This window comes from Diachasmimorpha longicaudata, chromosome 5 (genome assembly GCF_034640455.1).
Source record: "Diachasmimorpha longicaudata isolate KC_UGA_2023 chromosome 5, iyDiaLong2, whole genome shotgun sequence".
NCBI classification, from domain to species: Eukaryota; Metazoa; Arthropoda; class Insecta; order Hymenoptera; family Braconidae; genus Diachasmimorpha; species Diachasmimorpha longicaudata.
Window position 1 is genome coordinate 8,686,458 of NC_087229.1, and position 25,953 is coordinate 8,712,410.

At 38.3% G+C, this 25,953-nt stretch overlaps 5 protein-coding genes across 9 annotated transcripts; 3 read left to right on the top strand and 2 right to left on the bottom strand.

Moving 5' to 3' along the window:
- The first annotated feature begins 1,386 nt into the window (after window positions 1-1,386).
- On the top strand, window positions 1,387-5,554 carry LOC135162208 (leucine-rich repeat-containing protein AAC1). Its single transcript, XM_064120418.1, has 7 exons — window positions 1,387-1,658; window positions 2,118-2,394; window positions 2,625-2,918; window positions 2,973-3,098; window positions 3,315-3,822; window positions 3,928-4,627; window positions 4,718-5,554. Exons 2-7 carry the CDS (start codon window positions 2,182-2,184, stop codon window positions 4,725-4,727), a joined length of 1,851 nt encoding a protein of 616 aa, XP_063976488.1. The 5' UTR covers window positions 1,387-1,658; window positions 2,118-2,181; the 3' UTR covers window positions 4,728-5,554.
- LOC135162206 (ADP-ribosylation factor-like protein 2) lies at window positions 4,864-5,977 on the bottom strand. Of its 2 annotated transcripts, none has more exons than XM_064120414.1 (2): window positions 5,790-5,977; window positions 4,864-5,553 (listed from the first exon to the last, which is right to left on the bottom strand). In XM_064120414.1, exons 1-2 carry the CDS (start codon window positions 5,852-5,854, stop codon window positions 5,064-5,066), a joined length of 555 nt encoding a protein of 184 aa, XP_063976484.1. In that variant the 5' UTR covers window positions 5,855-5,977; the 3' UTR covers window positions 4,864-5,063. The 2 variants fall into 2 exon arrangements, with proteins under 2 accessions (XP_063976484.1, XP_063976486.1); XM_064120416.1 differs by having other exon boundaries at window positions 4,864-5,650; window positions 5,790-5,955.
- A 1,034-nt stretch (window positions 5,978-7,011) lies between these two features.
- Window positions 7,012-17,947, top strand: Src64b (Src oncogene at 64B). Of its 3 annotated transcripts, none has more exons than XM_064121675.1 (8): window positions 7,012-7,363; window positions 8,475-8,613; window positions 11,301-11,590; window positions 11,745-11,879; window positions 12,145-12,355; window positions 12,768-13,021; window positions 13,123-13,833; window positions 13,936-17,947. In XM_064121675.1, the coding sequence occupies exons 3-8, from the start codon at window positions 11,548-11,550 to the stop codon at window positions 14,148-14,150; spliced, it is 1,569 nt and encodes a 522-aa protein (XP_063977745.1). In that variant the 5' UTR covers window positions 7,012-7,363; window positions 8,475-8,613; window positions 11,301-11,547; the 3' UTR covers window positions 14,151-17,947. The 3 variants fall into 3 exon arrangements, with proteins under 3 accessions (XP_063977745.1, XP_063977743.1, XP_063977744.1); XM_064121673.1 differs by having other exon boundaries at window positions 7,013-7,363; window positions 11,745-11,930; XM_064121674.1 differs by lacking the exon at window positions 8,475-8,613 and having other exon boundaries at window positions 7,013-7,363; window positions 11,745-11,930.
- Window positions 17,722-20,609, bottom strand: LOC135162808 (uncharacterized). 2 transcript variants are annotated; one of them, XM_064121677.1, is made up of 2 exons: window positions 20,030-20,609; window positions 17,722-19,043 (listed from the first exon to the last, which is right to left on the bottom strand). In XM_064121677.1, the coding sequence occupies exons 1-2, from the start codon at window positions 20,137-20,139 to the stop codon at window positions 18,341-18,343; spliced, it is 813 nt and encodes a 270-aa protein (XP_063977747.1). In that variant the 5' UTR covers window positions 20,140-20,609; the 3' UTR covers window positions 17,722-18,340. The 2 variants fall into 2 exon arrangements, with proteins under 2 accessions (XP_063977747.1, XP_063977746.1); XM_064121676.1 differs by having other exon boundaries at window positions 17,722-19,046; window positions 20,030-20,604.
- A 492-nt stretch (window positions 20,610-21,101) lies between these two features.
- On the top strand, window positions 21,102-25,695 carry Bun (bunched). The gene is made up of 3 exons (XM_064121672.1): window positions 21,102-24,354; window positions 24,438-24,489; window positions 24,568-25,695. Exons 1-3 carry the CDS (start codon window positions 22,637-22,639, stop codon window positions 24,769-24,771), a joined length of 1,974 nt encoding a protein of 657 aa, XP_063977742.1. The 5' UTR covers window positions 21,102-22,636; the 3' UTR covers window positions 24,772-25,695.
- Window positions 25,696-25,953: the final 258 nt, after the last annotated feature.

The window sequence follows — 25,953 nt, forward strand, 5'->3', positions numbered from 1 at the left end:
TAATCAATTTTTTTTCATTTATTGATTTTTTTTATCATCTTTCTGTGCGAAAAAATCAAGCTGCCTTATTGCGAGTGAAATATCAACTTCAAGTCCCTCTGTTTTCTTCAAACAAATTAGCAACAGTTGTTTTGTTTTCTCATAAAATCCGGAAATGTAGTCGGCAGAGACAATTCTCCAGAAAAGGGCTCAACCCTCGGCAATCTGTCGAGCTCATGAAACTCGCTGTTGAATTCAAATCACAGAGATCGCGGAATCTTGGAAAACGTGATTTCCGGGTGACACGGGTGGGAGGGGGGGTGAGGAGGAGAAATAAAAATCAGCAGTAAAACCGAGAATAGAGGTGAGTTGGAGCGGTGCATGGATAAAGAAGACAAGGCGGAGGTTCAAGTGTGGGCACGTAGTTGGTGCGGTACTTGGATTATTGCACGTGAATGGCTCGCTTAGGGGACATCGCGGTGTTACATGGTTGTACTTGAAAGAGACGAATTCATGGTCAGGGTGGGAATGGTCTTGTCTCGTCATGATGCGCTTGTGTAATCCAGAAACGGGAATACGCATTTAATCAGTCACTTTATCAAAAATCCTGGGATTTTTTAACTGAATAATTCGAACCACTGAATTATTGTATTCAATAAATAAATAACTCATTTTATCTTACTCCCATTAGAAAGCAATAATTTTTTAAGTTTATTTTTTTTAATCAAATAAACTGAGTTATTCTCATGTGTCGCAGCTGTCTCTTAATCGAAAGTCCCGACTAAAAATCGTCTCGTGGAGGAACACAAAGTGAAAATAAAATTCTAAACACTCATTAAACATGTCCTCACGATTGTTAATTGAACATCCCTCCTCCTCCTCCTCCTACCCCTCCCCCCTTCACCATAGTATTACAATACAATGGAGCAAGCGAGACCACTCGAGGAACAGCCAAATGAGTCACACTCACCTCGTGTGAACGTCTCCTTTCATCTCCGATCAACCAGGATATCATCCCGTGATTAACAGATGAAGTCGAAAAAAAAATCAAGTATTCCTAAGGGACACGTGTGATTAATACCTCGGTGATTAAGGGGAAGAATCACGCAATTTACCTTTCAAATGTAGCGTGATTTGCCAGTTTTATCAAGACCATTTGCTCGGAAGACGTTGAAGGACAAGAGTCCGACACATTGCGGAAGATATTTAATGATGACGGGTATTTTTCACCTTTTGCAACGGGACTCCATGGCGAATCGCGACAAAAAAAAAAAAAATACTTCAAAAAATCTGAAAACACTGTCTGTCCAGGCAGGGAAATTTCCACTGCTAAGCACTCCATCCCGAATAGGTCACTCATTATTAAAAAAACAAAAGTAGTTTTTTTATTCACTTCACGAAATTTTTTTGATTATCCCCCACCTCTTCGGGGATAAGGGAATTTGATAAGAGTTTTCCGAGACGAAAATGTCCCCACTTTATCATTAAAAATTAAAATTTTCCATTTTTTTACCTTTTCGAAGTTGGAAAAATGCTCGTAATGACAAAAAAATTGCGAAATGTGTTTCTAACCTTCGACATTTTTATCGTCAATTCCCCCAGGTATTAGCTTCCCGTAATAAACTCTGTGACTCTCCTCACTGAAAAACCGCAAGAACAAATCTATTATCTCCAAACGCGTAAGTATGAAAGCCCCGTAAATGCTTCCGCATTGAAGAACGTCCGCTCGTTTAATGACACGCGTTAAGTAACAGAGTAATGATTCATTTAATTCGACAGAAAAAAAAATGGTTCTTCCGTTTCTTGGGATGATTTTTAATGTTTCTAATGACGATGGTGAGCACCCAATGGGTCGAAAGCCATCGCACTTGACCGGAGACAATTAAACGGTCAAATGATGACGTTTGTAGAGTCTAAGGGGCCGAGAGAAATGACAGCCGTTGGCTATAAAAATTTAATCCCCACTATTCTATGAGTATTTCATAAACCGACAAGTTTAGATAAAAATGTTATCACCATTTTTTGTAGCTGATAAAATATTCAGCAAAAAATGTTTCATCGAATGATTCAGTAATTGGACAATTGTAATGATTTTTCATGATGTCCTCCGTGCGAAATTATTTCCCCCATTTCAATAGTTATTTTTTCTCCTGCGGAGACTTCCTCACATCCTCCAGAACCTGCCTAAACCCTTCCTGAAGAATGGAGGACCTGGATTCCGAATATCTTTGGGGGAATGAATCCTTCGAGGACGCGGGTACTGTCACAATTGATATGAGCTCCACTGGTGCATCGAGAGCCTCCGATATCAGTGAATTATTCCCTGAGTTTGCGTCGAAGTTGCAGGATGAGAGGGCGAGACGTGCGGCCGCGGAGGAGGCGGAGAAGAAAGAGAGACTGCGAAAGTTACTCGGGGTAATGTTCATGTTTACCTTAAACGCATCTGTTCCAGGTCTAGACAATGCAGTACTTTTTCTAATTAATAATGAATAATCGATTAAAATCCCGTCATGTTCTCAATTCAGTGTATTCATCTTTTCATAAACAATTTTTGTTAAACGTTTCTATTTATAAATTAATGAATGAAATGCACAATTCCTTAAGCCGTTGAGATTGATTAAAAAATTCAATGGAACTTCCTGTAGCTGGATAAAGCAAAGGCTCGTGATTCAGCGGAGACGATAGTGACACCTGATGAAACAGTCTCCTCCTCCTCCAGAAGCAGCACCGAGAGCAGTGGAAATCTCTGTCTCAGGGACATCGCAGTCAGTGACTCACAGCTAAAACTCCTGAATATTTATAATATTTATCCTGTACCCGAGGATCCGGGACTGGTGTCTGCGTTCTGGGTGCTGTTCCCGAGAGAGGTGTCTTATAAGGAGGACGGGGTACAGAAGTTCCTGGATGTCAGCGGGCGAATGAAACTGAGGCCAATTAAGGTAAATTTAAATGTCGTCTCAAGTTAAAATTTGAATTATTCGCACATCTTTAAGAGAGTCTGCGAGATGTTAAAATCCGATGAAGTTGATCTGGGGTTTTATGGAATTGATCCGAGGATCGTCCGGGCCCTGTCTGACGCTCTCACTAACAACACTTCCGTGCAAACCTTAAATCTACAAGTGAGTCCTTAAAAACAGTAATAAAAAATTCATAAAATTTAAATAAAAACGTCGGAAGTTCGCTGCGTGATTGATATCGGCCCAGTCGGTTCAAGTGCGGCCCAATGTTGAGCCAATGTTAACCGACTGTTGGCTCAATGTTGACGCAAAGATGGCTGGAATGAATATTTCCTCTGGAAATCCGAAAAAATGGAGATAACTGTGATTTTCTGCCAGGAAAATTGTCTGACCACTGACGCCTGTTTCCACTTGAACGATCTTCTGTCAAATAACGAAGTATTGACGTCTATGAATTTATCCGGATGTCGAATTGGCCCCCGGGGGGCGAAGAGACTAGTGAACGGTATCGGAAGAGCCCCAGTTCTGCAGTATATGAACCTGGCGAAATGTCAACTGGGGGATGAAGGGGGTTCGGCTGTCTGCGATGGGGCGTCCAACAGCCTCAGCCTGAAAGTCCTCGATCTATCCGATAACGGCCTCCAGGAGACCTGCGCCTGGTCGTTCTACTACATGTTAACGCAAACAGAGACGCTTGAGGAAATTAATTTGTCCTGGAATTCCCTGAATTCCCCGGAGTTCTGGAAAACCTTTCTGCTGGGAATTCTGAAGAATTTCACTGTGAAGAGGCTGGACCTGTCGTGGAACTCTCTGGGGAAGGAGAGCCTCCCGTTTCTGATGCAGATGATTGAGAAATCAAGAGGGATTACGGAACTGAATCTGTCAAGTGAGACTGGAAAATTTAATTAGGGATTTTTCAATTCATTAGTGCGCCATTAAAATCTGTCAATGATTTATTTTTTATCCTCACAATGTCCCTTAAAATTCACAGACAATCGATTCGACGACGAAGATGTTAAAAAACTATCAGCATCGCTTTCTAAAAACGGAATCCTCAAGAAATTATCCCTCAAGGGCAATCCAATGGGTCCACAGGGTGCCCTAGCCCTCATAAAATCTCTCACCCCGTCGGCCTCCCCCTCGTCTTGCCTGTCCCATCTCGATTTGGAGAACATCTGGGCAAACAAAGATGTGATCCCACTCCTGGATGAGATTAATATCAGCAGATCCTCACTAACTATCAAATTGGGCGGTATTCTGAGTAATTACCACCTGGTGGGTCCCGACCCCAGGAAAATATTCCTGAAGAGGGCGAACTTCGAGGCGATGAAACCCCAGAAAAAGAAGCAGCGGCGGAATTTCGGGCATTTTGTGTTGTCCCTGGAGGACTCTATAATCTCAAAAACGGAATTTCGGGAATTAATTAGGCGTTACAAATTAAAATTAACGGAGTCGTTGATTACAGAGATCACGAACGCATTTGAAGTGGGGAAAAACGAGATTGATCAAACGAGCTTGAAAGCATTCTACCTCGCAGAATACCCGGAAACGACACCTCCTCCGGCAAAGTCGGAGAAGAAGAATAAGGGCCATAAGGTGGTGGGAAAAGCTGAGAGTCAGGGGCTTATTTCCAAGGAGAAGGAAGACCCTGAGAGGGAGAAACCAAAGTCCAAGAGGAAGAAGATCACGAGGTCTCGTCATTGATTCCCTCAATATTTCATTTTCCCCTATTTTTTGTTAATATCAACTAACATATAAATTTCTTCTTTACTGATTTCCAGGTTCGAGTGATGGAGACGGAGGAGAAATGCTGATTTGTCTCCCCGAAATAATTGGGATACTTGAAGAGAAATGCAGAACAATTTTTTGGCCCTGCATTTCGCCTATCATTTTCGCAATTAGAAAAAGAATTTTTTACGCCAATTCATCAAATTTGTCTTGTCTTTTCTATGTAAACCATTTATTATTCAAATAATATTAAAACATCTTATAACTTGGAATTTTCGTTAATTAAAAAAATAATTTAAAAATGTACATTCAATGAAATTTCTAACTCATTAATTTCTAAAAATGAATACATTGCTTATTTCTGTGATATTTTCGGAATGAAAAAATCTGCCTGCCATTTTAATCGAGATAGAAAATTCTCGCTGCAATGTCAGTCACAATCCAGTCAATTCCCTCGACGAGATTCTCAGCAGTGACAGCAGAGCATCTGAGTATCTGCCAGTGATGTGTCTTGATGCCAGCGAGCTCCAGCACTTCAGCTATTTCCGCCGATGACAGTGCACCCGGCAGATCTTGTTTATTAGCTAGAATCAAGAGACTTGCTCCCTGGAGTCTCTCCTCCTGGAGCAATTTGTATAATTCTACTTTGCAGTCCTCAAGACGACGTTTGTCAGCACTGTCCACCACCCAGATAAGTCCATCGGTGCTCTCGAAGTAGTTTCTCCAGTAGGACCGCAGTGATTTCTGACCTCCGACATCCCAAATGTTGAGTTTACACCCTTGATGCTCCAGAGTCTTGATGTTGAAACCTACGGTTGGGGATATTGTGTCTATTGGTTCGCCCACTATTCGTTTCAAAATTGTTGTCTTCCCTGCGTTGTCCAGTCCCCTGATGATCATACGACATTAATTGTTCGAATATTTTGCAATTTCATGAAGTCATAATATTTCCCACCTTTGTTTTTAAGACTGAACTTTAGCAATTGCTGTAATTTGTTGGAAAAAATGTTCATCGTACTAATGTTATGAACTTGAAGTCTTATAATTTCTTTATATCGAATAAAATAACTACTTTCACAGTTTAATAACCTCAAAACTAAATCAACATTTAGTAATATAACTCACAACATGAGAATCCTCATTTCCTTCTCCTTCTGCTTCAATTTCTTCAACACTGTCAGAAGCCCCATGGTTTACCCTGAATACAAATATGTTCAAACGAGGAAAATTTGCGATAAATTGTTTTGATCTTTATTTAGAATCCGCATTAAAGAGGATGGGCGAAAGTACAGGTTTAACTGGCACCAGCAGCATCGTAGTACCTCACCTCAGAAGAGGGAGGACGCCACATGCAAATCCTGAGCGTTGCGTTTCTTTAATAGTATGTCGACGGTTGCTTCCTGCTTACAGGGTTTCTGTAAGTGGGGACCTCTGTGTACCGCAGGCGGAATCCGCACTCCCCCAGGGTATAGCTGTTATTCACGTTCTAATGATTAGAACGGAGCAGAGCTCCATGCGAATTCCCTATTAGGCTCCCTGGAGAGAACGCTGTGATCCCACAATCGAGCGCCAAATTCGAAAGCGAGCTCGTTGGTTGACGACTCCACGGTGAACCCCCCAACTCTTAGATTAATTTTCACGTTTATTGGATGAGAGGATAAATCGATACAGGAACTCTCGGACAGATATTTCAAACAGTGCATTACCCCTTGCGTAACGGTTGAACACGATGGAAAGAGAGACTGTATCTCAGAATAGACCTTGACTAGTCCCATTCTTCAAGATCGGGGCTGTCCACTGGTCCTGATCATTAACCAATCAGTAAGCGTGCTTTTTCCTGTCTCACTCACACCAGAGGGACTAGCATTCCAAGAAAGAAAATCTCACACGTGCCTAGCAACAAATTACCCCCTAATTCCTTCCCCATTAATTGGTTCTTCCCAACAACAATCCGACATCAACTGAATGTCCCACAATAATCAAAACTACTAAAAGAAAAATCATGAAAATAGTATTAATAATTAATTTCATAAAAAAACTGAGCCAAAGATCTCCAGCAACTCCCAGTGGCATCTTCGTGGATGTCGTGGATGTCTGGAATTAGAAACTGTGGTAAATGACAATTTAGGGTTGAAATGAAATTCTAATTCACTTGGATTTACCGTGTAGCTGCGCATATCCATCCAAGTGGGGGGTTAAAGTCCCTGGGCATGGCGTCTAGTGATGCCTAGTGGGCGTTAAAAGTGGTGACTGACCGAGGGGGGCGAGAGTATGAGAAGGGAGGTTGTAGGCCTCAGTGGATATAGCTTATATCTGGTATAGTACAGCGCCGGCTGCGCAGGAACACTGCTGGAGCAGCCTTAGCTTGCGCTGCATCTGTGTTCATCATTAAAAGCTGTCATTATTCTTTCCTTCTTTCTAATACGGATACACGGTGTGTTTCAGTATCAGTGGAATAATATGTGTGATTGTGGGCACGCTGTGTATCAGCCGTTGTGACTGACAGTTGGGCCATCGTCTCATGGTGCATCAAACCAAAAGTGTATCTCCATTCGACCAGTCGACTGGATGTATTCGACCCTAACTGATTCATATTCGGAGTGATTGTTTGGATACAGTGCGTGATTATTTCTAGTCCATTCAGCCATCTGATTCAGCTGGATTATCAACGGAGTGATGTTAAAATGAATACAAGAGAGGTAATTTTACTTTTTTTATTTTATTTCGATACAACTACAGAGGGATTTGCCTTTAATGTTGTGGTGAATGTTCATTTGTGCATTGAAAGTAACAGACACTGGCCGAAAGGGGAAAAAAACAATGTCGTGGTAAAATGGAGGTCCATTTGTCCCATACACCATTATTGGCTTCAGCCATCACAAACTTCTGTAATGTATTAGTCACTCCAATCGAAAAACGATATACTTAGCAGTGCATTTCCGGTGATGAGTCGATTAACTTGTATTTCGATTGCGAAGTGAAGAGATGTCTTTTTTTGATTGAATAAATGAACAATGAGCAGTGCTCTTCCTCTCATTTTTTATCCCTCACGTGTTTTTTATATCATTTGGTTCGGGAATCACTTACCCAAAGCACATCAGCACTTCCGGGTTGTGTTTATATCCTTGTTATAGATAAAAAATTCAATACACGTTTTTTTTTCGATAGAGAGAAACTGCTCGACTATTCGCCACGCTGGATATTGAAAAAAATCTTTTTCTATTTTTAAATCAAAAGAATTGGAAAATGGGGTGACATCAACGCTAGCACTATTGAATTTTCTCACGTAGAGGAATCTTTTGTCATTCCAATCCACCCCCTTGTTATTGTTAATGCCTGCTAGAGCTATTTACTAACAAACATTTATTCTTTCATCAACACGTCAAGTCCTGAAGGATTTCATCAGCCATTGAATATTCCTTAAATAATCAAATGACAATCTTGATGATTTTTTTAGCTACTACGACGATCAACATTTAATATTAAAAGAATGTGGATTCAACTCTTTCTCAATTGAATTTCTCTGCCTTCTTATTTTATCTTCAAATGGTTGGTTTCTGCTGTTTTAAACATTTTAAATGGTCTGGTAACGATCCCATTGCCCTTTAACTAATTTTTTTATTTTGTATCCTATCATCAAACTCGAATTTCTCATAAACGTCCGGCAATTGCTTTGTCCTCCACATATTCATGTAATTTGAAACCCTATTACTGACAATGTCAGAAATTCACACTTCACTGCTCGATTGTGCTCTCATTACAGGCGAATGTAAAAAAGGGAATAAATTCTAAAATTTATCTACTTTACAGATATTTTTATTGAGTCCAGGGGCATGATTGCAAACATGTGTGTGGATGAACGGAGGCTTATGGTTATGGTAGAAGTGTATTAACTAGAGAGTTGCTCCGAGATATGCTGGAGGTACCGTTTCTCCACCATTCAATCAAGGTAACTCCTTCGTATGCACGCCTATAGCTGTATTCGAATATACGATAGGAAGGAGGAAACTTGTGCGCACATATTACATACGGATACAGTGGCAAGTCGTCGCCACCAAGTATTTTGTTGCTAGTCGATCGGTGGCCAGTTCACGCAGTAATGGCACCACGATCGCCAGCTTTCCTTGGATGAGTAAGACAAGGATAACTTTTAATCCGATGTCTTTGTTTAATACATTTGATACGGAAACCTTTTCATTTTGCCCGAGCGACCCAATTGGCGAAATAAACTTCTTCGAAATTTTTATTATTCTTTATAATTTTTTTAGAGAATAATTTGGCACTTTCCAAAACTAAAAACGATATTGCATAATTTTTTTATGAGGAAAATTAACTTTCCGGCCGGAATGGTATGAGGGAAGTCCATTTCCTATTACTCATAAAATAGTTTCTCAATTCTGATAGAGAAGAATCATTTGCATGGATGTGAAAATCATTATTACAATGTTGGAGGATTGGAGATGAAAATATTTAGGGTGGAAAATATTTGGGGAGATTGTTGATAGGCGACAATGGATATTTTCAGTAATATCGATTGGATATGAACCTTTGCAAAATTGATCTGGCTCAAGTTGGTTTGAAGTTTGATAAAAGGAAAAAATTCGATGACCTCAATATGCAGGGGGGTCGTCGAAAATGTTGAACTTCTCCAGAATTCCACAGGTCATATTCATTGTTTCCAAGGGAACTGCTACGGCATGATTGCGGAATTGAATTCGATAATTCAAGCGATGTTATCGTGATTTTTCAGATGCGATTCAGGTAGAAATTAGGGAAGCGCATGATTTTAATTAGAATTTTTGCTTCGTGTCGGAGAGTAGAATATTATTCCCTCGAGCCGAGAAAATGCGAATGATGAACTAGGTCAAAGATGTTGGTCTTTGATATTTAATTTAAAAAAAAGACAAAGACATACGACGTATGTACCTCGTACCCGAGGGACTAACGGACTAAAGAACAGTCTCTAGAAAAATCACACCTTCTCAACAGGAACCCTGCTAACACAGGGCCCTTTCGCTTTTCAGGGAAGATTTCCTCTTCAAGGATATTTCGACTTATATGAGCCGTCTCGAATTGTGGACAAACGAACAACACATGTTTCGCGTCCTCCTCAGTTCCTTTACGAGTTGGCCACGCTGGGGAATCCTCAATTCTAAATTTGTGAAGACATCCCCGGAAATTCACTACTCTCTGCTAGTCGTTTCAGGCGGAGGGGTGCCACTCTTTCTTATGGTTGTCACTGCTTAATTATTATCCATGGTATTTTTGGATTTTTAGGGGATGAACCTACGAGTTTATGGTAGCGGATGTGAAGTAGAAATATTTTTTCCACTCGTGAATTTTGCGAGAGATGTAGTGATTCATTCGTGCAAAATCGGATAGACCTCAACAGGAAATTATTTTAAATAAATTATACTACTTTTTAGAAGGAACGAAGACGGGATTCTAAAGAAAATTCGAAAAAAATTAAAGGAGATCTTCAAGATTTTCCTTCGGTATTTTAAACCATTCGAGCAGGATGAAGAGTCTTCTGCTTCGACTTGGCATGAATATCAGTTTCCTGAAGACAGACGTGGTGATTGTCTGAGCGTAAGGCTGACAATGCGTTGATGGCTATTTTCAGGGCGACGTTGAGAATACCATCCAGGCCAGGGGTCTTGGTATTCTTTCCTCTGACACAGGTTTCCAGTACTTATTTCCTCCTGAGCGCAAATTTAAACTTTGGCAAAGAAATTATTTCCGCCAATTGCTCATTCCTTCAATACCGCATTTCTCTAGTCGACTCAGTCTCAATAAAAATCATAATTAATAATTAATGATAGAGTTGAAAGAGCATTGAACGATGTGAAAAAAAGGCAAAAAATTCACCTGAAAGCGTTGTAACGAGAAAATTGGTAGTAACAGCATATCAACGAATGCATTGACACAATGCTGTTGCTTCATTATGAAAGGGAAAACAGTGGAGTGAAAGTTTTTTTCTGGAATCACGTACTTAAAACACTGTTGCAAATGAATCGGCAGGAAAATATCAATGTCTTTAATGCCAGCTCGTGTAACAGAGACAGGAAGTTTAGAAATGAAGAGCATTACATTCTTTCATTATTACTAACGAGTGAGGAAGAGAGTGAGAGAAATTATCCCGAGTGATATGTTCATTTCCAGTATTATCTCCTTCAATTTATGCAGTTATAATTACTTAATTATTCTCCTTATATGGATGTCCGGAAAGTTGTTGGACAGTGTGGTTTCGCTTTCCCTGAAATTTATACCTTGAGAGCATCTAAGGTTGACCGAGTCGATAGCCCGGGGATAATACTGATCATCGAATTAAATTGGAGTAACTCAGTGATTTTCAACTTATTAACAATTACCACCGGAGATGGAAATGCGTTAATTTCCGATGATTTATAGAAATCTAGTTTCTTCGTTGATGTGCAATCATGCAGTCCAGTAATTTGTGGAGTTACCAGCCTCTCGCTAGAATCTTATCGTTTCTCTACATGAGTTTCCTGCTCCTCCTTGCTGACTATAAACTGTTCAGATGTAGTGTGATTCTATTCTTCCTTGTTCGAAATTTTGTCTAAATTATCATGAGTTTCTCCTATTTATATGCAACGGTTATTATTTTTTTTCCAGCGCAGAGTAGCAAATTAGAAGGGCAGTCAGATTGACGATGAGAGCAGTCTTGAGATAGATCATAACTTGTCTCCACAGCGAAGGAGGAAATCTATCGCGATGGGAGCCCAGCAGGGACGTGAAATCCTAGTGGGCAGATAAAACATAAAAGTGGGTGAAATCATCCCAAGATCAACTAGATAAGTGAGCGAGTTCTACAAGGAGAGAGAACCTTTCTGATTACTGAGGAGTGATTTAATTTGCAAACATGGGAAAGTGTTGCAGTAAGAGACAGGATCCTCAACCCCTAGGTAATTATGATTTTAAGGTCCTTTGTGATTACATGGAGTCCAGTATATTTGAGGGGAAAAATAGGAGAAGTGCTGGAACTTTTTTAATTTCATTGGAAAAAATTCTCCATTTGAAAAATCTCCATGTGATTAATGGTCCACCTTTATTTTACAGTCTATAATAAAAAAACTGAGGCAGCCCTCAGCTCCAAGAGCAATGGAAACTCGATGGATTCACGATATACAGCTGATCCAAATCAGAGTAGGGCTCAAGCGCGGGCCGATATAATACGACCGAGGCATACACCGCGTAAGATACCTCAACCCCTTACCTCAACCTCACCCGTTGTTGTCTCACCAAGTTTGTATTTTTATTTTTTGTTTATAATTTAATCCGTTTCTTAATGAATTTATATTAATTTTCATTTCACATATTATTTTGCATTAACTGTTCAAACTTCTAATGAAGATTTTTATTTGATTAAAATTTGCTTTCACCTGTATTCACTACGTGCTGATGAAGAAATTCTGTCTACGAAGGTTGAAATAAAAAGAATATTTTTTTATTGTTTCAGTCCACAATCCAAGAACAAATAAAATTGTTGTGGCACTGTATAATTATACAGCGCGGGAGAGTACAGATGTGAGTTTTGTAAAAGGCGATCAAATGGAGGTCCTGGATGACTCTGAGCCAGACTGGTGGAGAGTCTTACATCTGAGGACCCTCCAAGAGGGCCTCATCCCCTGGAACTTCGTTGCAGTGGAACGTTCTGTTGAGAGTGAAGAGTAAGTCTCCCCTTTCTTCCATCCCCAACCTCCGTAAGAGGAGGGTGCTTTAAAAAAAAATCATCCGTCAAATATATATACTGACTACAAGGAAATTTACACATGCTTTATATAAATATTTCTAGAGATTTACTTTCAGCAATAAATCGGTTTAAAAATTGCTATTATACACTATAATTGCTATTGCAACGATGGAAAGTTCTCAACTATTTTTTGCACTAATTGTTGATTGTTAAACCTATGTTATTGATCTTTAATGCATGATAAATCTCACCAGGATAGTCCATAAATTTTTTAAACTTATCGAGTGTGCCCTAAAAATTGTACAGTTACGTACTTTCTCCTGCCCCTCATATGACAGCAATGGTGAACATGTAATTAATTTTTTTTCTCTTCCCTTGTTCTCGCATAGCTGGTTCTTTGAAAACGTTTCGAGAAAGGAGGCAGGAAAATTGCTCCTCGTCGACGAGAATCTACGTGGAACCTTCCTTGTGAGGCCGAGCGAGCATAATCCTCGGGGTTACAGCCTTTCTGTCAAAGACTGGGAGGAGGGAAGGGGACACCACGTGAAACACTACAAAATAAAGCCACTGGACAATGGTGGATTTTTCATCGCTACTAATCAAACGTTCCCGACGTTACCAGCACTAGTAATGGCCTACAGCAGTTAGTATATATTTTATTAATATTACTTCATTGAAAGTGGATCCAAAGTCCTACTTTGTGAATCCAAAATGAGATTTTCAAGCATTATCATTTATTCGCAGAAAATGCTCTCGGTTTATGCCACGTATTGTCGAAACCATGTCCAAAGCCTCAACCGGATATGTGGGATCTCGGGCCAGAGCTCAGAGACAAGTGGGAAATTAATCGAAGTCAAATTCAGTTAATCCGAAAACTCGGTCATGGAAACTTCGGTGAAGTTTACTACGGTAAATGGCGAGATAAAATTGAAGTAGCTGTGAAAACTCTGAGGCCAGGAACAATGTCAACGGAAGCCTTCCTTCAGGAGGCAGCGATTATGAAACAATTCAGACATCGACATCTTGTCGCATTGTATGCCGTGTGCTCCAAGGAAGAGCCTATTTACATTGTACAAGAATATATGTGTAACGGCAGTTTATTAGACTTCCTCAGAACTGGTGATGGAAAGTACATGCAGTTTGAGGATTTAATTTACATCGCTGCACAAGTTGCATCGGGTATGGAACATTTGGAGAGTAAACAATTGATTCACCGAGATTTGGCCGCTAGAAATGTCCTTATCGGAGAGAAGAATAAAGCTAAAATTTGCGACTTTGGCCTCGCTAGGGTAATTGAAGATGACGAGTACTGTCCTAAGCAGGGAAGTCGATTCCCCGTTAAATGGACTGCTCCGGAGGCCATAGTATATGGCAGATTTAGCATCAAGAGTGACGTTTGGTCTTATGGAATTCTCCTCATGGAACTTTTTACTTACGGACAAGTACCTTATCCAGGTAAATGACGTTTATCAATTCTACCGTAAAGTAGTTGAACGAGGTACATTAAGGCAGCTATCCTATCATTAACGAATACTAATAATTATTCATTTGCCGAAGGTATGCATGGACGGGAAGTAATTGAGCAAGTTGACAAAGGATACAGAATGCCAAAACCACCGGGTCAGCCACTGCCAGATAGCATTTATCGTCTGATGTTACAATGTTGGGATGCTTGTCCCGAAAAGCGACCCACCTTCGAGTTCCTCAATCATTATTTCGAGTCATTCAATGTGACAAGTGAAATACCTTACCTAGAACCACCAACGGACTGATACACGGCGCAGATGCCGGCACAAATGATGCCGCACTATGCTCATTATCATCCAGCTCATCTTAATTGTGCCATGGAATTCTACGGTATTTATTGTTGAACAAAAAAAAAAGAGAGGACGATGACAAAGAAAATATTGTAAGAGAAGATAGATAATATTTGATACCTCGAGTTTACACCGAGACCTCTTAAACATTATATTTATATTCCTTCTGATATCGAAAAAAAAAATTTTTGGAAAAACACTGCCAGGTCTTTGCCAATAATTTGTAGCAGACTAAATGTCGTTAACTCTCTGTCACAAAACGCTCAACAAAGCGCACTTGGCTTCAAAGGGTTAATGGCTTTTCTCGTGAGTTTGACTGTTGAATCCACATTTTTATGTATAAATGAGTGCCATGACCACGTTTTCATTCCATCATCGGAATTTTATGATTGTCACATGTCGGTTGTTGAAGACGTGTTCTTCAATCGAAAATTTTGGAGTTTTGAGATTAATATGAGGTTACACAGGAAAGAAGTGGAGATTATACCTAAAATTTAATCATTACAATTTTGTAATATCCCATGAGGACATTTTTATGGTAGATGAAAACCAAAATAACCATCAGATTCACGTGAACAAGAATATTAATAACTTTTGTATTAGGGAATGCAAAGGTAACCTGGGAAATTATTAGAGCTCATGTATTTTAAATCGACATATTTAGATAATATTTTTTGAGTAGAAGCAGTTGATTTGACGTTTCCATTTCACTTGAGTGTTATAAAATGAAGTCTTACTTTTTGAGGATAAAAAAAATAAATACCTTGCCCTCCACGACCTTACGAGGGTTCGACACAAGTTCCTTATTGATTTTCAATCTAGTAAATACCTCAGCTCTGGTAATTTCCAGGGATTATCTTTGTATACGTCCTGCTTGTAAGTAAAGAGTGAACTTACGTTTCAGGTGTGAAAATACTTGAGAGAAGGTAATGATTACGTAGTGGTAAGACGTGCTGCTGTTCACTCTGACATTACAAGCATTATATCTTTAAAATTCATCGATAATATATAAACGTTGAGAGACGAGAATACTATATTAATGTATGAACTCATACAAAATTAGAGGTGATATATCTCGATCTGTACGATGATTGACTTGATAGGGAAGAGTAGAGGCATGTTGTTAGTCGCTCGTTAGACTGGCCCTCGAATTTAGGCGAGCTGTTATTGGTACGTTGGAGTTGGTATTGATCCTTTTGGATCAGACCAAGAGCGTTTTCAATCCAACACTGTTTGTCGTACGATGTGAAAATTTTGAAAGAAACAAAAAAAAGGGGGAATTGGTATTCTATCTCGAAGGGGTGGGCTAGCGTCACCAGCTGGAGCGATCGCGTCAACTACTTCCTACTTTAGGGCAGTTAGTGAGGTGTATACACCCCGAAAACGATCTTCGTAAATTCCAAGTGGCCAATACACAATTTCTGATGAGTTGCGCTACAAATTAAGGCGTATTACAGTCTTTTAGAATTTCTTTGTCAGACATATTCACAAATATATTTTGTCTTAGACCTTCCGAAGTCCTAAATCTTCAGTGTTCACTGAACAATCGAATTCTGTTTTCGGGGTGAATGCAGCACTGTAATAACTAATATATTTGATAAATTAATCGAATAAGAAGCCAATCTATGTCAGAAATTCGAAACAATCCAAAGTGACTGCCGTAAGGGCGTAGGTGCGAGATGTAGGGCTGGTTGTATCGAACAAATTTAAAAACTGTTGCCATTATCACGGTTTGTCCCAGCCTAGAATTTGAGTAGACAGTAAAATACATTTATATTTCCACACAAGAGCTTTATTGATGCCTAGAAGGAAACTTGTGCTTCATTTCGTAGTTGACTAAATCACTTTTAGAAAAATTTAACAATTGCAGACATTTTTTGGCAATTATACGAATTTTCCACCCGCAACTGTCGAGCTTATTCTACAATTTTGCAGATAATTCATGTTTTTTTATAGCAATTTGCGTATAAAAATAATCCCCCTACCCTTCCTCCCTAAAATGAGGCGTACAGTGGTAAATAGATTTAAGTCAATTTCACGATTGATCAGTTTTCAATTAATATCCGGAGAGGTGGCAAACAAAAACTTTTGTTACAGCTTTGTTTATATCTTTAGGAGCTGATATCGCTATCTAGACATAAATCGTTTTACTGCTTCGCTACTGAGATAATCAGTACATAATTGCGCAACCAGCCCTGATAGAGACGAAAAGAATTTTTAAAAAAACGTAATAAATTTGAAATTAAGATGAAGAAAATGTTAGATCTACCAGGTGATTAAGGGGAAAATTGTAAATTTTCATAGAGGTATAGTATGTAAGTAGAATTCCCTTTGGAATGGAAATAATACATAAGAAATCACAGGAAACAAGTTTGATATATACAAAGGAAAGACTCTGCAGCAGATAGTTTACCAGTAAAGTCTCCCGGTAAAATACTTATTTTGAATTTTACAGTTGTTAGAAAACTAAGATAATCTTAACGATATTTTCCATTTCATCGATGATAGAGGGAAAAATAATGCAATTTCCAACGTTGACATTGTGAAGTAGCCATTGTCATGTTTTTTTAAAAAGATAATTAGTTCGTAGCGTGTACGTCCAACCACTTTTTTCTATAAAAGTTTTTATACCAACCGAAACGTTATCCACGTATGACCCGCACTGATATCCAATTGTAAGAAATTTGTAGTTTCTTATATTGAATTTAAAATGAGGAGAGTTTTTCCCCCCCGTTCTATTCTCGATAAATCCCAGATAGCAAGATGTCGACAATTGATCGTTGTTACCTCTGAATTTTGATGGAAATGTCAAAATTATAAATCACCATTAATACGACAGTGCTGACAGTTTGAGGGACACGATTGTGCAGTAAATTCAGGAATGAGACGGTAGAACGGTTCAAGCTGACTCAGCTCCGTGTGAATTTTCTAGAAATATCTCTAAATATAACGAAGCTCACGGAATTTCCATTAAAAAAATTTTGTAAAGTGAATGGGCTAGATACTTTTTACCGTTTCGTCAGTGAATTGAAGGAGAAATTTGACTGAAGGACAAACAATGATGATCCTTGAGTTTGTTTGCATTCGACTGAAAAATTTTCGATTCGCGTGCCAAGATAATCAGTATCATGCCATACTTTAGTTTGCCCTGTGACTCTCCCGAAATTGACATTTCAGTGAAAATGCAGAAAAATCTGCATGTATATCAATTTAGTAATTTTATCAGTGTTCTCAGCAGACAGATGAAAAAAATAATAACAGAGTAAAAGTTTGTAAAGTGTCGTGAGGCTCGGCATAAGAAAGATTTCACCAAATCTGTGATATAGCGCAAACACACCTCAAAGTTTTGATACTGAATTTTCAAATTGTACGGGCCCCACGACATTGACGTCCAGATGATCTCATCATTACTGATTCACCAGAATATTTTCCGCACTGAAGCGAAGAGTAGAAAAAAAAGAAGGAATATTTTTATTCAAGGATTAATTGTCGTCAGAACCAATCCATAATTTGCCATTACACACGGTTCGATGATAAACATAATATATTTCCTGATGGATTGACAAAGAAACAAATAATTCATAGAGAATACGATTGTTCATCACGATTGTTCATGTACCAAAGCTTATTACTGTATTTGTGGAGTAATTTAATGATTACTTTGTATATCGCTGTATTAATTACCTACCATTGTCGTAAAATGCTTATGCAAATTAAATATTTAAATATATTATGTATAATACTTCAACCAATCATGACAATTTTGCTGACAATTCATCATTATTGTGATAGAATTGAGGCTTTCAATGACGGACAAATGAATCTTCATTTTTGTTTCATGAGTTGCTCTCTTGGTTTTAAAAAATATAGACAATTCTCAATGATAGGGAGACATATGATACCGTGCCATTGACATTAGAGCGATAAAGATCGACCCGTTCACAGACGAAAATGATTTCAATCGATATTATTTCAAAAGTGCATGTGAGATAGTGAATAATTTTTTCTTTTGAGGAAGAACAAATGAATTCCATGAGAGAAACGAGAAATTACGAGATTGAATTTTCTTGCGTAGATAATTTATAATCAATGGACGTAAATTAATGATGAAAAATGAAAATAAGTGGTACATAATACATTGTACATTAAATATACATCATCTCGGCCATATGTGACATTTTCTTTGGGATATGAACGAATTCTTCAAAGTAACTGGCAAGCTCATCGATGGTAACGTCACAAGGTGGTGATATTCTTGCTTGCACCGAGCATGTATTTGGGCTTGTCGATTGGCCAGATGTTGATGAAGTTGGTTCATTACTATTATTACTACCACCACCCGAAGCGCTCCTCAAACTTGGCATAGTATTGCTTCTAGCGCGTTTAAAACTATTAGAATTATAACTTTCATTCAAACTTGTATCATCTTTAACTACTCGTTCATTATTGATATTGAGTGCTTTAAAGTCTTTTGTCACCGAACGATGGCCAAATGTACGTGAATATTTCTTTCGTCTACTCCAAATACTGATGTTACATGTTTCCTGAAGCATTGTACTTGTAATTGATTCACACAAAACGTTTGGACTTTCATTATGATTGAGTTTAAGAACAGCTTCTCTAATTATACTATTCTTTTTTGGCTGATCGATAATTTTATCACTTTTTGATGGTTTAAAGTTCGTCGTTGGTTTGACACCCCGTGGACTGATGTAACTTGGTGTTGGTCGATTTGGCATTGATTTTCTCCTGAATAGATAATTTGTGTTTTGGGCTTTATCACGGGCGATTGAACGGAAAGGGTTTGAAGACTTGGATTCCTCCATACTTCCAGTGCTGCTCCTGCTCCTGCTAAAGACCAATTTTTTTTTCGTGTTAATATTATTTGTGTCTCATTCTCATAATGTGAAATCAATATTTAAGCGTTAGATGCTAGGCAATATGGAAATATTGTCAACAAGAGTGGGGAAACGTTGTTATTTGTATTGTTGCAAAGCATTCACAGAAAAAGTTAATCTCTGAAATTCATATTTTCTGTTAAATATTCGTAAAGTAGGTTGGAGGTCCTAATTCCCTGACCTAATAGGATTAACGATACGAAATGACAATTAGGCATTACTGCAGTCGCCCTGAATTCCGTTTCTTCGTAATTGTCTGGAAATAAACATGAGAAAATTTCTACACAAACCCCTTGTATTTACTGTAAGATTTTTCTTGACAATTACTGCTCTAGAGAAGTTACAGCCTCACGGGCCAGACCCTCTTAATTGCAGTATTGCCCCCTGTGGTCCCAAAGACCCCAATAAAAATTGCCGGCCCATATATCCCTTAAAGTCTCGGCTCCCATCGCTACCTCCTACGGTTTCAAAAGGTCAAGAAATTAGCTCCTTAGGACTGAAATATTTCTACAATTATTTTTTAAAATATTCCCCCTATATTTGAGCTATTTATTATGTCGTTCGGTGTTTATGTAAGAATTTGCATCTTCAAACTTCAATTTACGGATTAATAATTTAATATCCGACGAAATGCATATTTCTTTTAATCATCCAGCAAGTGGCCTATTCCTCTCCCTAATGAACAATTTGCCCTTCTTGCTTCTTGCTAACAGTAATTTAGGGTTTCGTATACATAACCAGCCTCGGATGACTCATCGTTTTCGACACAAGGTCATCCAGAATGTATGCCTTGAGTCAAGGGAAACGTGGAATTTTGAGGGAGGCATCTTTCATTACAATATTAAAGAATTAGAAATTTTCCTTGCGAATGTTTAAACTAATTCAGGAAACGTAGATGTGGATGACGGTTGAGAAATATGAAAAATAGTAACTCACTGTGAACAACTTGTTGACAATCGATCAATTTCAAGTTTTTCTAGGCTGGCAGGCAGCACCTCGTCTGCCATAATCCTGATCCTTTTGCTCTTGATTCTCAGTGGAAACATGACATGATGATGTTACAATGTTGACAAACAAAGGTTGACAGTTGAATGTTGGAGATTCCAAAACTTGTGCTTCGTACAGGTTACGAAACAAAAAAGCAAATTTGTCCAACGAAAAAATGTGAACTTATCAAACTCTGGTGGTTCTTTCAGGACAGTTGAAACTTCGGGCGATGAGAAATTAGAAAATGATGGAATAATTTTAACACTCGATCATGGATTCTTTATTATCAGTTGTAAGAGTCAGTGTCTTCAGTATTGTACTTTCTCAGTGCAAACGATTTTATTCAGTGATGTCAATTCGGGGCTTGTTCCGCAGTTCCAAAATTTAACACTCTTATTCCAAGGTCAATTAATAATCCGTAAAAAAACAAAGTATAAATATAAACAGACAATTGCGCGCAACTGCCATTTTCTCATTATATATTATACTACCACACTGTAGATGTGCGATATATTGCGTTCTACACTCCACCACGAACAATGTGAGTGGGTCCAGATGAGCAACTCAGATGAAAAAAGGGTTTGCAGCCGAGTGAGGTCTCAAATGACTGACCATTTGGCGGATAAAATTCAAAATCAGAATATATTTCAATAAAATATCAGTATTTCTTCGATCCGAGCTTGATGACGTCTACTTGACATCTGAAGTGATATTTTTCCAACCTTACATAATTTTAAGGCCAGTTTTTCAGCAACAATTATCAAAAAACGTTTGAGTGACGTACGATATACTGCGCGGTAGCAAAGCTGATTTATTAAAGAAAGTATGGGCTACTTCAGCCTGGGCTGGGTAAAGTCGTAACGAGACCTCTATAATTAGTCATTCGTGCAATCCAGCGGCTTAGACAGATTACAAAATATTTGTAATTGATTTTGAAAATAAAAAGGCAATGAAATATGAGCAAAACTTCCGGGAAGGGGGGAGAGGCATTAGAAGATAACCATTGACCACCAAATTACCTGTTTCATGTTCGTATTGAAATCTACGGTTATAAGGGGAAGGGGATTACTCATAGGCCAGGAAACCGGCGTTTGGGAACAATCAGATGTTGTAAAATGACCGACGTAATCCCTTCGTCTCCAAAGGCTTGACGCCCCACGCCCCTCCTCCGACGCCAATAACAAGTGATTGCCTGCGTATCCTTGCTGGAGGTAAACGAAGACCTGTCAGTCAAATATTAACTGCTGCCGAATCCAGACCGAGACAGTTTGAATTTAGCTTCTCTCAGTTGAACAGTACTTTGAGTGACCAGGGAACATACCGTGAAAACTAGTTGTCGGCTTCCAACTGCACTTTATTTGGCATTTACAGTCAAATTATTACAAATTTGACAACTCTCTCCATCCGAAGGAGTAGAGGATCAGTCGTGGTTCCAAATTCAATTGGTGGATCGAACCAACATGTTCATCTGACGACGCCAGCATTGGGCCTAACACATGTGATACTGAGTATTCTCAGAGCTGTTGTGAACTGCCCTGAGAATTTTTTGATTCTATACCCAAAGAGTTTGTATGTCCCAAGGTCTCAATTCGCGAGAATATTTCAACTGAATTGGGTAAAACTATGAAAGTTATCTCGTACAGAATTTGAATGGCTGTGAAGTAAAGTCAGTGGGAAATATAGGTGGCCTAGGGACCCTAGGTTGTCTATCGGGCGTCCATGCCGTGTTGAATATTACCCCTCTGTATAAACTCAAGCATTCTGTGGTCATTGGACGAATGAATTGAGCAGCCATTTTTAAACTGCTTACCTGCTTTTAAGCCTCCCTCCTACTACAGTACTACAAGAATAAGGGAGTGATAGAGAAAAGCAGAGAACATGGACGATGAATTAAAAATTTCAACGATAACTTGATGGTTACTGAGTCACCAGCTGGCCGTGGATATGTGCTTATGGTACAGTGGAAAAAAAATATACCCATATATTTAATTATTTTTGATGAATTAAGTGTCGACGAGGAGAGAGAAGAGCAAAGGGTGGTAGTTGGTATTAGAGGTAAACCAGTGTAAGAGAAGACAGAGAGGAACTAATAAACGTGCATACAAACAGAGAGAGAACGGTATATAAGGTTAAAGTGAGGAAGGGACAAGTGAAGATTTGATAAAATGACATGGTGAACTGTCATCACTTGTGAAATCATTAATGTAATAAAATGACGAGATAGGATATGATATTTTTCCAAACCTCAAAATCGTGGCTAATGGTTAACGGCTCAGTAGCCAACAGTGTAAAAATTAATAGCTCCCTAATAACAAGTTAATTGACTTGAGATGAATTAAATAAAAGAGGCTATACACATATATATACATCCATCAGTATCAATCGACAAGGAAGAGAAGAATAAAAACGAATAACAACGATGTCACAACTAATGTGCAGAAGATAGAAGGAAGAAAAGACGACCGAGAGAAAGGGGAGCACACACAGTTGTCATGAATTTTAATTACGAATGTTGAAGATTTTGTATAATTCAAGGGGTGGGTGGCTTGTTGAATAATGGCAGACAATGTACACAGAAAAACGCACAAAACAACGGATGGTAATAAAAAATTATCAGCTCCCGTTAATCGCACAACATCTGAAACAATAAGGATTGGAGGTAGTATCGCAGATAATGATAAAAATCAAGGATTGGGTCAAATTGGTCAACTGGGTCAGCACTGTATAACACCATCGGGTAATAATTTAACATCAACGCCAAATAATAATCAATGTAGAAAGAAAACATCATCGTTTCAAATAACAAGTGTTACGGTTGGAAGTCGCATGAGCAATGATGCCGGTGAGGATTCGAACGATGATTTGGATGAGTCACACGGTGAGGATAATTCTGTCGAACATTCAAGAATTGAAAATACTGATATTGAAACGCCAAGTTACTCAGAGGATACATTCTCAAAAGACGATGTTTTTTTCAATGCAAGCAATGCTGCACTGAGTACAGCACCAGTTATACCAACGTCGTCCCAATACGGTTTAGCAATTGTACCATCTGATCCAAGTGGTAATGTCAGTAATTCGAGCAATGACAGTAACATCAATGCACTCGAATTGGCATCAGTCACCGACAACAATATCATCAATTTACTATCGAGTAATACTAAACAAGATACAGATGGTGTATCAATACGTGACGGTGTATCGCACGGTAGAAATGAACGATTCAAAGTTGTTAAAATTGAAAGTACTGAGCCATTCAAAAGAGGCAGATGGACATGTATGGATTACCTAGATCATACATCTGTTAACAATCAAACAAATGCTATTAATACGGGAAAGACAACTGATCCGAATCAAGTATGTATATCGTACGGTGTCAACGATGGAGTTATATTACCATTGAATACAGCATCGACAAATGACGAAAGAACTGTTGCTGTTGATATGAATGGCCATGCTACGCATCAAGATATGCACGGTTCAATTGGTATTTCGAACAATCAAGCTGCCGGTTATACTGTCGCTAGTAATTCACTTCAGTCACAGAATTGCCAGCGTAATCCAACAGCATCCGGTATCACATTATCACAACAGCCCTATTTTCATTCATCAGCTCAGCAACAACAGCAAGGAACTCAACAACAGCCCCCTCCACCAGCCCAAGGCTCGACATTGCCCTCTAATTTGCAACCAACGCATGCTAACAATTTGGGACAACCACAGAGTATGCCACAAGGCTCTATTCCCATTATACCGCAGACTAATAATAATAATGTAACTTCACAACAAAATATTAGCCACACCAACGAGGATAGCTATGTTAATGTGGCTGGGCAAAATCAATCATTGCCAGGTGCAGCTAATCAGGCTAATATTATGGTTCAGAATCAGGGACAAACACAATCCGCCAATCAATCGCAGTCCCAGACAAATCAGCACCAAATCAATGATTCGATAGCTACAATTCAAAGAATCCAAGGAATGCAAAAAATACATCAGGTTCCTCAATCTGGTGGTCAACATTCTGCTAATGCGACACCACCGCAACAATCAACAGCAGCAACGACAGCTCCAGGTGCTAGTAATGCTAATAATACGGGTGTTAATCCCCAAGCGACAGCAAATTGTCAAAATGCCATCGGGACTATGAATTTCCATCCGGACGGCACGGAGCAGGACTCGGTGTCTGGAATTGCTGATGCTGCTTTGCTAGAGTGCCTCGCTGAGGTAGCACAATCGACTGATGACCACCAAACCCTCGAAGAAAATGAAAGGTTTGATTTTATTTGCCTATCGTTGTTATATCAGTTGGATTTTTCTCTGGATGATTTTTCATGTTGAATATTTGTATTTACAGTATGTCGGGAACAGGTGCCGTTGCCATCGACAACAAAATTGAACAGGCTATGGTAAGATTATCAAGACTCTTTTCATCGATAAAACATCCAAGTACAATTATAAAATTATATGTTTTTTGTTATTTATAGGACTTGGTTAAAAGTCATCTGATGTTTGCGGTTAGAGAGGAAGTGGAGGTATTGAAGGAAAAAATAGCTGAGCTTATGGATCGCATAAATCAACTTGAGGCTGAAAATTCGATTCTCAAGGCGCACGCGACTGCTGAGACACTGGCGCAGTTGAATCAATCGTCAAATAAATTACCCCAAAATAATTCAACAAGTGGTCAATAAGGGGACTAATGTCAAATCAGATGAAAATGAACATGAAAGAAAAAAAAACATTGTAAATAAGTTTATATTAAATAATTAATCATAATAATGAATAATATAATTATTGTATATAACTTTACGATTTTTAGAAATTTATAAATAATGAGATTTATTATATTATTATACATATTAGTATTAGCAGAAAAATAAGTAAAAAAAAGATGAAACATAAATTAAAGCCAGAGCTTTTTAAATTTTTTTTTTCACGTGAATCAATAGTGATACATTATTTTCTACGGTTTCAGTTTATTCCTATACGAGAACATATATTTATTACTTGTGAAGTCGGAATATTTTATTTCTAAGAAAAGAAAAACTTACAGACAGTTGAGAATGGAGTGGATGAAGAAATTTGGAAAAGAGTTTATCATTCAATTATTGAAACGGGGGGAAGGATTAAATATGAAAATTATATTTCAACTTGTATTTCTGTATGAAACTTTCTTCAATACTAAAAAATATGCCTATTCTGTCGAGAGGAGAAAATAATCTCTGAAAATATCCAGTGGGACGAGTAAGCAACAACACTGTCAGTCATTTTCTTTGAATTTATCACCAAAAACCCATTTGTGAATCTCGAGCCACAATAATGACGTTATTCTATCAATTACAATCTATTACTAATACGGAAAAAAATACATAATAGAGAGGAATTATACGGCATTTTTCTTCCATTCTTTCAATGTCTTCGGGAAATTTGATAAATTGCTGGGATATTATCTTCATTTGAGAACCGAATTATCAACATCATATGCGTAACCCGTTCCTGTAAAATGACGTATTACAGAAAAAGAAGAACCATCTTAAAAATCTACAAATTTTCAGTCTGCATCTTATTTTACATCTGATGATATATATGCCTAATAAATTTTGTTTTTCATTGTATCACGCGTATGAATTTCATCATTGACCCACCACTACCTAAAAATTGATTAAAAAGGCTTATGGATTTTTCTTTTATAATAAACACAGTACAAAAAGAAAATCATTCTCTTGGTCGTTTACTACTTTTCTATTCTCCAGTTGTGGAATTTTGGGATTGGGAGCACGTGATAATTCGTCATTCCATTAATTTTTTCGAGAATGAAGTCTTTACGGATATCATTATAATACATAATCCCGATATATGTATATCTAAGAAAG

Excerpts from the sequence above, each read along its gene's own strand:
- Src64b (XM_064121673.1), top strand. The coding sequence starts at position 11,548 with ATGGGAAAGTGTTGCAGTAAGAGACAGGATCCTCAACCCCTAG. Across the intron at positions 11,591-11,744 it reads ACAGGATCCTCAACCCCTAG|TCTATAATAAAAAAACTGAG; the intron begins GTAATTATGATT and ends TTTATTTTACAG. Across the intron at positions 12,356-12,767 it reads CGTTCTGTTGAGAGTGAAGA|CTGGTTCTTTGAAAACGTTT; the intron begins GTAAGTCTCCCC and ends GTTCTCGCATAG.
- Bun (XM_064121672.1), top strand. The coding sequence starts at position 22,637 with ATGGCAGACAATGTACACAGAAAAACGCACAAAACAACGGATGGTAAT. Across the intron at positions 24,355-24,437 it reads ACCCTCGAAGAAAATGAAAG|TATGTCGGGAACAGGTGCCG; the intron begins GTTTGATTTTAT and ends TTGTATTTACAG. Across the intron at positions 24,490-24,567 it reads ACAAAATTGAACAGGCTATG|GACTTGGTTAAAAGTCATCT; the intron begins GTAAGATTATCA and ends TGTTATTTATAG.
- LOC135162208 (XM_064120418.1), top strand. The coding sequence starts at position 2,182 with ATGGAGGACCTGGATTCCGAATATCTTTGGGGGAATGAATCCTTCGAG. Across the intron at positions 2,395-2,624 it reads GACTGCGAAAGTTACTCGGG|CTGGATAAAGCAAAGGCTCG; the intron begins GTAATGTTCATG and ends AACTTCCTGTAG. Across the intron at positions 3,823-3,927 it reads TACGGAACTGAATCTGTCAA|ACAATCGATTCGACGACGAA; the intron begins GTGAGACTGGAA and ends TAAAATTCACAG.
- LOC135162808 (XM_064121676.1), bottom strand. The coding sequence starts at position 20,139 with ATGTTTCCACTGAGAATCAAGAGCAAAAGGATCAGGATTATGGCAGAC. Across the intron at positions 19,047-20,029 it reads TTGTCAACAAGTTGTTCACA|CAGGAGCAGGAGCAGCACTG; the intron begins GTGAGTTACTAT and ends ATTGGTCTTTAG.
- LOC135162206 (XM_064120414.1), bottom strand. The coding sequence starts at position 5,854 with ATGGGGCTTCTGACAGTGTTGAAGAAATTGAAGCAGAAGGAGAAGGAA. Across the intron at positions 5,554-5,789 it reads GAAATGAGGATTCTCATGTT|GGGACTGGACAACGCAGGGA; the intron begins GTGAGTTATATT and ends TATGATCATCAG.